At 40.4% G+C, this 12,295-nt stretch overlaps 1 protein-coding gene across 1 annotated transcript in view; it reads right to left on the bottom strand.

The window, feature by feature from the left end:
* The window catches only part of PLCH1 (phospholipase C eta 1), a 171,969-nt gene that overhangs the window by 64,990 nt on the left and 94,684 nt on the right, over positions 1–12,295 (bottom strand). Inside the window, exon 3 of the mRNA XM_070406941.1 lies at positions 2,894–3,040. Coding sequence (XP_070263042.1) covers positions 2,894–3,040 — 147 coding nt within the window. The remainder of the gene's footprint in view (positions 1–2,893; positions 3,041–12,295) is intronic.

Raw genomic sequence — 12,295 nt, 5'->3', positions numbered from 1 at the left:
AGGGCCAGACGGCTTCACAGGGGAGTTCTACCAAACATTCAAGGAAGAACTAAAACCTACCCTCCTCAGACTACTACAAAAAATTCAAGAGGAAGGAACACTTCCAAGCTCATTCTATGAAGCCAGCATCACCCTAATACCAAAACCAGGTAAAGACATCACAATGAAAGAGAATTACAGGCCAATATCCCTCATGAACATAGATGCCAAAAACCTCAACAAAATCTTAGCAAATCGGATCCAGCAGTACATCAGAAGGATCATACACCATGACCAAGTAGGATTTATCCCAGAGATGCAAGGATGGTACAACATCCGTAAATCAATAAATGTGATACATCACATAAACAAATTGAAAGAAAAAAACCACATGGTCATATCAATTGATGCAGAAAAAGCATTCGACAAAATCCAACACCCATTTTTGATAAAAACTCTCAGAAAGGTGGGAATAGAAGGATCATACCTCAACATAATAAAAGCCATATATGACAGGCCCACAGCCAACATCATACTCAATGGACAAAAACTAACACCATTTCCCCTAAGAACAGGAACAAGACAGGGATGCCCACTCTCACCACTCCTGTTCAACATAGTACTGGAAGTATTAGCCATTGCAATTAGGCAAGAAGAAGAAATAAAAGGCATCCAAATTGGAAAAGAGGAAGTAAAACTGTCCTTATTTGCAGATGACATGATATTATACATACAAAACCCTAGAGACTCCATCAAAAAGCTACTAGACTTAATACATGAATTTGGCAATGTAGCAGGATACAAAATTAACCCCAAGAAATCTGAGGCATTTCTATACACCAATAGTGAACTTTCAGAAAGAGAGATTAGAAAAACAATCCCATTTACCATCGCACCAAAAAAATTAAGATACCTAGGAATAAACTTAACTAAAGAGGTTAAAGACCTCTACTCAGAAAACTACAGGACGTTGAAAAAAGAGATAGAGGAAGACATAAACAGATGGAAGAACATACCATGTTCTTGGATTGGTAGAATCAACATCATTAAAATGTCCATACTACCCAAAGCAATCTATAAATTCAACGCACTTCCCATTAAAATACCAATGGCCTTCTTCAAAGATCTAGAACGAACTCTCCAAAAATTCATCTGGAATAAAAAAAGACCCCGAATAGCTGCAGCGATCCTGAGAAAGAACAAAGTAGGTGGGATCTCAATGCCAGATATCAAACTGTATTACAAAGCCACTGTTCTCAAAACTGCCTGGTACTGGCACAAGAACAGACATATAGACCAGTGGAATAGAATAGAGAGTCCAGAAATTAGCCCGAACCAATATGCTCAATTAATTTTTGACAAAGGAGGCAAGAACATACAATGGAGCCAAGATAGTCTCTTCAATAAATGGTGTTGGGAAAATTGGACAGATATATGCAAGAAAATGAAACTAGACCACCAACTTACACCATACACAAGAATAAACTCAAAATGGATAAAGGACTTAAATGTAAGACAGGAAACCATAAAAATTCTAGAAGATTACAAAGGCAACAAAATCTCAGACTTATGCCAAAACAATTTCTTCACTGATACAGCTCCTAGGGCAGTTGAAACTAAAGAGAAACTGAACAAATGGGACTACATCAAAATAAAAAGCTTCTGCACAGCAAAAGAAACCATCAACAAAACAACAAGAAAACCCACCTCTTGGGAAAACATATTTGCCAACGTCATATCTGATAAGGGCTTAATCTCCAAAATTTATAGGGAACTCATACAACTTAACAAAAAGAAGATAAACAATCCAATCAAAAAATGGGCAAAGGATCTAAATAGACACCTTTCAAAAGAGGACATTCAGAAAGCCAAGAGACATATGAAAACATGCTCAAAGTCACTAATCATCCGAGAGATGCAAATCAAAACAACAATGAGGTACCATCTCACACCTGTCAGAATGGCCACCATCAACAAATCAACAAACGACAAGTGCTGGAGAGGATGTGGAGAAAAAGGAACACTTGTGCACTGCTGGTGGGAATGCAGACTGGTGCAGCCACTATGGAAGGCAGTATGGAGGTTCCTCAAAAAATTGGAAATGGAACTCCCATTTGACCCTGTGATCCCACTTCTAGGAATATATCCCAAGAAACCAGAAACACCAATCAGAAAGGATATATGTAACCAGATGTTCATAGCAGCACAATTCACCATAGCTAAGATCTGGAAACAGCCTAAGTGCCCATCAGTAGATGAATGGATTAGAAAACTGTGGTACATCTACACGATGGAATACTATGCTGCTGTTAAAAAGAAGGAACTCCTACCATTTGCAACATCATGGATGGAACTGGAGAGCATTATGCTAAGTGAAACAAGCCAGTCATTGAAGGAAAAATACCACATGATCTCACTCATTCATGGATAATAAAGACCATTACAAACTTTTGAACAATAATAGATACAGAGGCAGAGCTGCCTCAAACTGATTGTCAAACTGCAGTGGGAAGGCCAGAGAGAGTTGGGGGGCGGGAGGGAGGGGAGTAAGAGTTCAACCGAAGGACTTGTATGCATGCATATAAGCATAACTAATGGACATAAGACACTGGGGGGTAAGGGAGGGTAGGGGTTTGTCAAGGGCGGGGGGGAAAAAAAGGACACTTATGTAATACCCTTTGTAATACTTTAAGCGAAAAATTAAAAAAAAAGAAAAAAAAAAAAAAAAAAAAAAAAAAAAAAAAAGCAAAAATGGTTATAACTTATTCTGCCTCTCCACATCCTTTAACAGCTGAGCCCAAAACTTGCAAAAAATATTGATGGTCCAGAGGTCTGAAGCTTCCACAGAAGCCACCCAACATAACCCACATATAACTGTGTCAGGACACACAAAAAATTCAGAGATGGATCTTACTTTTTGCCTTCTCACTCTTCCTGGAGGGTCTCCATCGGAGGCGGGTCCGGTGCTCATCCAGGTAAAAGAGCCGGACGAGCCCTTTGGTCCCACGCTTCAGTTTGATCATCTGTGTCCCGGACTGCATTACACTCATGCATCTTTCAACTACAAGAGATCAAAGCACATTCAGCTCTCAGACAATGCATGTGGGTACTGGTGTTCAGAAACTTCACTGTCAAATAAAACCTGATTCACCCCTAAAAACACCCAGGACCAGAAGACAAATTTGCTACAGATACTCTAGGAAGAGTTGTTAAGCAATTTATCAGGCTTAAGCCAGGAAAAAAACCATACTTATTGGAATAAAATTGTACTTCCAGGTACACAATGCATTACTGCTGCACAAAGTCATCTTTTGTTCAAGGGGGTAACACGTTTTTTGGTGTGAGACTGATGACCATTTGATACTTGGATCTATATTCATAAAGCAAGGTCTCAGATTTCATGTCAGCTCTTCTAAGTTCTTACATAGCCAGCTGTAAAAGCATCTTATGATAATGCCTTAAAAGGCAATCAACAGAAACATAATTGGCAAAATGTTTCAACAACTGCCGAATTGTATGATGGCTACATATGGGTTCATCTATATCTATATATATAAAAGCCTAAGTGACCATTATGACCAGTCGACTGAATGACCAGTCGACTGGTTGCTATGACGACACACTAACCACCAGGGGGCAGACACTCAACGCAGGAGCTGCCCCCTGGTGGTCAGTGCACTCCCACAGCCAACCTCCTGTAGCTGGCCAACCTCCCATGGTCCCTCCCCCTAGCTGGCCCCAAACCGCCCCCATCACTGGCCAGGCAGAGGGACCCCACATGTGCACGAATTCGTGCACCGGGCCTCTAGTATATATATAAAAGCCTAAGTGACCAGCCAACTGGCCGGTAGCTATGACACACAATGATCACCAGGGGGCAGATTCTCAATGCAGGAGCTGCTGAGCTGCAGTGACTTGGCAGCTGTGGTTCTCGGGTGACAAACCCAGAAGCAGAGAGAAGGGAGCCGATTCCAGGGTGCAACACCTGAGAACCGCCCTCTCGCAATTCAGGACCCCTCAGGGGATGTTGGAGAGCTGGTTTTGGCCCAATCCTCATAGGTCAGGCTGAGGGACCCCACCTGCCGGAGGGACCCCACTCACTCAGAGAAAACCTCAAGCTGCGCCGCCTGTGTGTGGCCAGCCAGGGAGGGACCGCGTAAGGTTGGCTCCAGGGCATGTCCCACCTGTCTCACCCAGTCCCGCGCCATCGGCCACCTTCTAATTAATTTCCTTTCAATGTGCATGAATCCGTGCACCAGGGCACTAGTATTATTATATTTATGTATGTTTGCAAATAACTAAATAAATATCATTTTAAATATAATTTTAAAAATCAAGTTTTCACAATTGAACATCATTTTTTTTTTTACTTCCCAGCATCATAACCCTCTTCCTTTCCTGCCAAAAACTTTCTGGTTATTCTTTAAGTCACTCATTTTTCCCTCCATTTTTAGTCATATGGACTGTTTAAAATTGATCTACCCTTCAGCTCCAGGGTATCTCATCACTGTGGTTACAGTAATTGGTTCAGAAATGGGCATGTGATTGAATCTAAGACAACTGGGACTTCTGGAAAAAATGGATTTTAACCCCTCTATACCTAAATTTTGCAGCCCAGGGCTTCCAGCTTCCATCTGAGATCCATGAAAAGCAAGTCTGCTTGAAACAGAACCCAAAGCTGAGCTGATAAATAGGAAGGGAGAAAAATGTCGAGGTCCTGCTATTTGAGCCCTGTCTCAAGCCCCTCGTGAAATTGGAGACATATCCCTGAACTATTTAGTTTCTGCTCAAATAGCTTCAATTTGAGTTTTCTGGCACTTGCAACACAGAGAATTTTAACCAATATATCAATAATACTTCTATCTCAGCTTGAGCAAGCTAATTAACCTGTCAAGTTCTGATTCTACCTCTAGGATTTTATGAGGCTAAACCGAAAGTTGCTAACTTCCAGAGATAGAATCTAGTGACAGCTCCTCTAAAGAAAACCCTTGTTGAACTAAAAGGAAGGCTTATCCTAAGAGAAGGGGCCTGGTGTATAACAGAGGGAAATAAGGATCTAGACATAAAAGATGTGCTGATGAATTAAACTGCAAGGATTTTCCAAATAGAGAATAACTTGGTGATTGAATTCTGGTAATATCCAAATAGCTTCTTGTACAAGTGAAAGCTATCATTTAATTCTCTCTGCTTTGAGACGAACCTTGTAAGAAGAGGCCATTGGTGTTGCCTGTTTCCCCGTCACTGGTAACTGGAAATACTCTTTTCCCATTTCATGTGCCTTTGGTGGCCTGTCAATCACCCAACTAAGACATGTGCACCTGACTTAAGCTTCCAGCAAATCTGTCTCCTTCCACGGGAGCAGAGCACTGAACAAAAACAGCACTGAGCCGTTGCAGTGGCCAAGACTTAAGAGATGCTCCTGATTGGCCACTCCAACATGCCACAGTTGTCAGAGTTATTCTTCCTGAGGGTGACAAATTATTCCATTTCCCCTTGATTCTGCAACTTATGCAATACTCCTCCAAGTGTTCTTTTATCATATCAGCCAGAAACAGCTTTTACTTCATCAACAAATACAAAGGCACATATCTAACCCTTAGAGCACTAGAAGCATCTAGCTGAATACCCACAAACAGTACGACGTTAGAAAGAGATCAAAGAAACACAATAAATAAACTTTAACAACATTAGACTTCAACTTTGCTGGCTGAGTATCTTATCTTTACTAAGAAAGATAATTTGACCCCAAAGCTTAACAGTGCATGTGCAAGGTACTCATTACAGGGCCTATAACCAACATTCACTATATCCTCCATGAAGAACCTTTCTTCACCCCAAAAATTAACGGAGAATAACATAAAGTTAAGTACGATTTTAAGAACTGATATTACAAGGGAAGGGAAATGTAGCTTGCTCTTACTCACCTTACCTGACAAATCAAATACCCAAGTAATAAAAATAATGCTTCTTAAAATGTTTACTTTGAAGCACAGAACAAAATTTAAGATTTAGTTTCACTCTAATAAATTTACCCACCACTGAGCACCATTCAGTTAGGTAATGAGAGCCACGAATTTCAATTCTTGACAGTCACATTGACCATCTCATACCAGTAATTAAAGGGAGAACAGAAGAGAGTATGTCATCGTATCAAGATAAAATCAAATCAAACTAACCAAGCCAAAACACCCAAAAAACTCTATTAGAATGTCAATAAACAGATGTTCATAGAGCAACTCCTTGTTCTAGGCACAGGGCTATGTAATGAGGGAAAGCAAAAAGCAAGAAGACTTCTCTTCAAATTAAAGAGGTTGAATTTTAAGAGAATGAAGCATCTAAAGAGACCATTATGGTAGTTCAGAGCTGTGGTTAAGAACACCAAGTTTGGATCTAGACAGCGTGGGGTAGAACTCCAGGTCTGCCACTTAGTAGCTGTATGACGTTGGGCAAGATATTTAATCCCTCTGTGTCTCCATTTGCTTATCTATAAAATGGGGGATAATATTATTTACCTCTTGAGTTGCTGTTAATTGGATGAGTTTATTCAAGTGGAGTACTGAAAATGGTCCTGGCACATCATAAACACTATAAATGGTAGTTACTATTATGGTTTTATTATTGAAATGTTTTTAAAATAAATGCCAAGTCAGAAATAAAGACAGAAATACTATGGGGATCTATAGAAAAAGGAGTCTACAGTGAGCTAGAATGGGGAGAAGTATGGTAATAAAACAGAATCAGTGAAGACTTGGGGGCAGGAAAGAGGAGAGGTATGATCAAAGGGTAGGGAAAGACGGGCCTCCATCTTTGGAAGAGTGACTCAAAGGGCATTGACAGGATATATGAATCCATGGGCCGGACAAGACTGGACTGTAGAGGGTTAGAGGTGCTGGATTAACATTTTAATCCATTGGCAATGAGAGATTCACTAGATATTTCTGAGCAAAGGAGTGACAGGATAAAAGACATAATTTAGGAATGTATGTCTTTGGGGAGAGAGAATAAAATAAATTGTTTAAGCCAGAGTAAAGAAGTTGAAGTAACTGAACCATCACAGATCTATAAAGCAAGGACTATAAATCCATAGACTGTCCACATACGTGACAGTGCCCTCTGCTTTGCTCACACTGCCTTTTGTTCCCCTTCCTTTCCACAGTCCCATTTCTTTTCCCTGAAATGGAATTGCTATGGCTACAATATCTGGACAATTTAACAGGAAAAACACAGTGATATAAACGAATTATCAGTTACTTGAGCTAACAAATACCACCTACCACTTAGCAAATACCATCCAGAGAAACAAAACATTTTAGAAAATGGGATCCAATCCCTTAGAGAGGGAGTATGTTTACACAATATATTACTGTAAATATTCACTAGCTTCACATTTATCCCACCAACTCAGCCGTGGGCTAAGACTCTAGCACCATCCAGTAGAGTAGGCAAGCATACATGATCAAAATGTCCTTGCAGAGCGAGGCTTTGAAACAATACGCTGCCTAAATTGTTTATGGAGCTGCTTTCCACTTTCTCCGTGATCTTTCCCTGTCACACAGAAAAGCCATTTGGTTAGAGTCAAATTGAAAAATCAAGTCCAATGGAGTCCTGAGAGTCATTATAGCCCACTTCTCCCTGCCTCAAACAGTCCATTGAGTTGTCCAGTTAACCAGAGAAAGAAAACCCTCAAGTCATTCCTTGTAATTCATCCCAGTAGGTAATGATCACCAATGTTGGAGACAAAATATTCTTCCAGAGTCCTTTAATCACTTGTGTCAGCATAAGCCAATTTCTTCATGCTCTGCCTTCAGTAGAGGAATTAACAGGGGTTACTACCCCCCTTAAAAGTCATTCTCCAACCATTCTGGGTCAGTCAATTCCATTAAATGGGATGAGAAACAAGGGAACAAAGAAGGAATTCCAGAAGCAGGTCAACAAGGACAGAGTCCCAGTGGCTTAGAATGGAACACCCTCATCACACACATTTCCAGTGCTGGAAAGAGTCTGGGGAAAGTCTGCAAATGTGGGCTATACATTCAGGCAGCTACCAACACGTGCATAATCCCTTGGAGCCCACGTCATTCTCCCTATGATAGCCTTAATATTTTTAGAAAACACGTTATGTGAACACAATGCAGCAACATTCAAGAATATTAAGGGAGAAATGCCCATCAACCCCTCACATAATACACATATTGTTTTGGTCTATTATGGTCCAGATCTTAATATGTACACAATTTGACACACTGGTTGCAATCATGATACTTAAGCCATTTGGCCCTCTGCTTTATTTCATTTGCATTATAAACAGTTTTCCATGTTTCTACACAGTCTTAATAATTATCATTTTAATGGCTGCCTTATAGTATAGTATAAATATTTAAAGAGCAGAAGAAAGGAGTAGAGAACTATATTCTAACTTTATTACATAATTAGAGTTTAAAACTTAACAGAGTCTCATCTGTAAAATGAAAGGGCTAACAAAGTGGTCTGCAAAGTCCTTTAGAATTAACTCCCTATCAGGATTAAATCAATCATTTTGCTACAGTTTAAAGTAGGTAAATTTCCTTAGGGGCTATCAGTTCAATAAATCTTCAAGTAGAAAATACTGTAAATCTATACTAATAAAAGGGTAATATGATAATTAGGCTGGGTCGACCGGCCATCTTCCAGACGTCCGACTTTCTTCCAAAGGCCATGATGGTGGGAGTATCAGTCCAGATATAGAGATTATGTATTTCTGTCTGCCAAGAGCATCTCCTCCTGCTGAAAAAGCCCCCCCTCATTTAAGCAATCCTATCCTATATAATCTATCTTTACTAATAAAAGGGTAATATGCTAATTAGACCAGGTCGACCGGCCATCTTCCGGACATCTGACTTCCTTCTGGACAAAGCCATGATGGTGGGGGCTAAGGCAGAGGCAGTTAGGGGCGATCAGCCCGGCAAGGGAAGGTTATTGAGGGCGACCAGGCCAGCAGTGGAGGGCAGTTGGGGGCATTAGGAAGGCAGGCAGGTGAGTGGTTAGGAGCCAGTGGTCCTGGATTGTGAGAGGGCTGTCCTGGATTGGAGAGGGTGCAGGCTGGGCTGAGGGACCACCACCGCCCCCCCCCCCCCCGTGCACGAATTTCATGCACCGGGCCTCTTGTGCATCGGGCCTCTAATATATATATATATATATATATATATATATATATATATATATATATACATACACACACACACTTGTGATATGAAGTATCCTAATACAAAGCATGTATCCTTTGGGGGGAGATTCCCAACATTTCCACTATGTATATATGATATCAAGAGGTTCAATTCTTTCAGCCATGTTTGAAGCAGAGATAGTCACAGTCTGTTAGGAATGCCAAACATGCCATCCAATGCTGATTTTTATAGCAGCTTTAAGGTATACGTTATATACACTAACATTGACCTGTCTTAAATGTACAGTTCAATAGCTTTAGTGTATTTACAGTTATGTGGTGATCTAATTTTAGAACAGTTCCATCACCCTAGCTCTATGCTTTTAAAAGCCAAGATGCAAGATCGTCTCCAACAGTAATAAGCACAGCTGGTACCCTGCTCCTTCTCTGCTGGAAAGGTCACCTGGAGACTGGGCTGCAATATAGGGCTACAGCCATGCCTGCGTTAGGCCATACAAGAATATCACTTGCACTTTCTTGTGAACACACCTATCACCAAACTGTGCATTGGCAGGCAAAACAAACGTGCGCATCATCTGCAAGAGTGTCTTTTCAGCAAAAAGGTTCATGAAAAAATGTGCATTGATTTCTTGCCAGCTTCCATCGATCAGAGTAAATCTGAGTGACTGAAAGGAATTAGTTTCTGAAAACAATTTCATTTCCAGTGGAAAAAGGTGTCAAATGATACAGGTAATGTTTCTCTCAGAGGAAGAGAAGGGAGAGTTCCTACAATCACCAGAGAAGTAAAGGGCATGTGTAATTCTCAGCACAGACCAAAAACAGATTCAAGGCCTGGTACACAATGAATATAAGATACCTTGCTGAGGGCAGTGCAGCAGGAGGGGTCAGCCCACAGGCCCAGGGCCAGAGAGCCAGGAGCAAAAGGCCGTTCTGGTTATTCCCTCAACCTAAAATTGCATTTTCCTCCGAGCTCTGAGTCCATAAAACAACTGACCTGCATCCCATTAATGTTTTATCTTTCAGGAAGACAAAATTCCTGTTTATCCAAAAGCCTTTAAGAATAGCTTAAAAGAAAAAAAAACAAAACCTGATTCACATCTGGACATTTTACTGTGGACATGAATGTTTTGGATGACCTTTATATAAAATATAACTGCTCTTCACAGAAAATGGCTTCACCTGAAAAGCTCTCCCTCACCAATAGTCGGGCTTTAAAGTCAAGTCATATCAGCTTATGAATAAATGTGTTTCCAAACAACCAGGGAAAACTCCACTCTTACTAAGTCAAGATTCTTCCCAGTGAAGAGCAAACAATGTAGAGATCACTGTTTTTTTATGCCATTGCTTAAATCACTCCCATGGCAAAGATAAGATTATTTGAAAAGGTTTTAGAAACTAATTGGTTAGCAGTAACATTTTGGAACTTGTTTGCAAACCTATAGGCACACAGTCAACGTAGGTACATTTGGGGGAATTTAAGTCAGAGTGAAAGAAATTAATCAGTAATTTTTAAAATGTCAGAACCTTTTTTCTATTTTACTAAAGCCTTACATAACACTTTTGTTCTTTTAATGAAACCTATATTATATTCAACAATTGTTTCTGTTCCATAATTGTTAGCTCTGGGAAACAAATGAAATACAAATAAGAATTCATAACAATACAGTTCCGTTGGTTTTATTTAATGTCATCCCATTGGGGAAGGGGACATGAATTAATTTTAAATTTAGTTTCATCTATTATGTAAAGAGTTTTCTACTTCAACATAAGATCAGAAGTGACAGTGACATCAACATTCTGCAATGTGGTTTGTTATTTTTTAAAAATCCTTTAAAACAAACAAATCAAAAACAGACTCAGAAGCAGAGGAAAAACCGATGGTTGGCAAAGGAAAGGGGGTTGAGGGAGGAGTGAAAAAGGGAAATAAGAGGTACAAGCTTCCAGCTATGAACCACGGAGATGGAGTGTACAGCACAGGGAATATAGTCAATATGCTATAATAACTACACAGTGACAGATTGTTACTAGATTGCAGTGATTACATCATAAGATACATAAATATTGAATCACCATGTTATATGCCTGAAAATAATATAACATTATATGTCAACTATACTTTAATTTAAAAAATTTAAATAAAAAATTTTTTTAAATAAAATTCATACATGTGTGAAACATATATACCTCAGATCATATTTCATCATTTTTTCAGTAATATGACATTGGACTAAATATTTGGGGCAAAATCCCCAAGCCACATTAAGTACTGGCCTTTATTTATAGAGTACCTTGTCATCTAACAAGTCTATTTCATAGTTTGCCACACTGGCTGTACATCAAAATCAACTGGGACCTTCCTAACGTGTTGATCACAAAACCCCAATACAGAGCAATTAAATCAACATCTGTTGGGGTGGGGCTAGGGTGGGCATCTGTTTTATTACTAGAGGTCTGGTGCACAAAATTCATGCACGGGAGGGAGGGTCCCTCAGCCCAACCTGCACCCTCTCCAATCCAGGACCCCTCAGGGGATATTCAACTGCCAGTTTAGGCCCGATCCCTGCATGATCGGGCCTAAACCAGCAGTCAGACATCCCTCTTGCAATCCAGGACTGCTGGCTCCTAACTGCTTGTCTCCCTGCCTGCCTGATCTCCCCTAACTGCCTCTGCCTGCCAGCCTGACTGCTCCCTAACTGCTCTCCCCTGCTGACCTGATCACCCCCTATCTGCTCTCCCCTGATGATGTGATTTCCCACCCCCTAACTGCTCTCCCCTGCCGGCCTGATCGCCCCTAACTGCCTCTGCCTCAGCCCCTGCCACCGTGGCTTTGTTCAGTCTAATTAGCATATTACCCTTTTATTAGTATAGATGCTTCCCAGGGAGTCTACTGTATATCCAGAGTTAAAATTATTGACATATATATCATGTGGCTTATTCTCTTAAGATCTCTGAAGTTAGTAAAATAATTAATTGTCTCTGTAGAGCAGATGAGCAAAGAACTTGGCTGAGGTCATAAAGCTAGTAAGTGGCAAAGTCAGCTTTGAAACTAGGTGCCCTGATCCCAGTGCAATTCTCTCCATTTCACTATGTGTAATGTCTGCCTGCAGGTCCTGTCTGGGCCAGTAACTGGCTGATCACTGATAAGTCCTTTAA

This window comes from Myotis yumanensis, unplaced genomic scaffold (assembly GCF_028538775.1).
Source record: "Myotis yumanensis isolate MYYU_CA2020_CCGP unplaced genomic scaffold, mMyoYum1.0.hap1 SCAF_2, whole genome shotgun sequence".
NCBI lineage: Eukaryota > Metazoa > Chordata > Mammalia > Chiroptera > Vespertilionidae > Myotis > Myotis yumanensis.
This window is presented reverse-complemented; position numbering and strand designations above follow the sequence as displayed.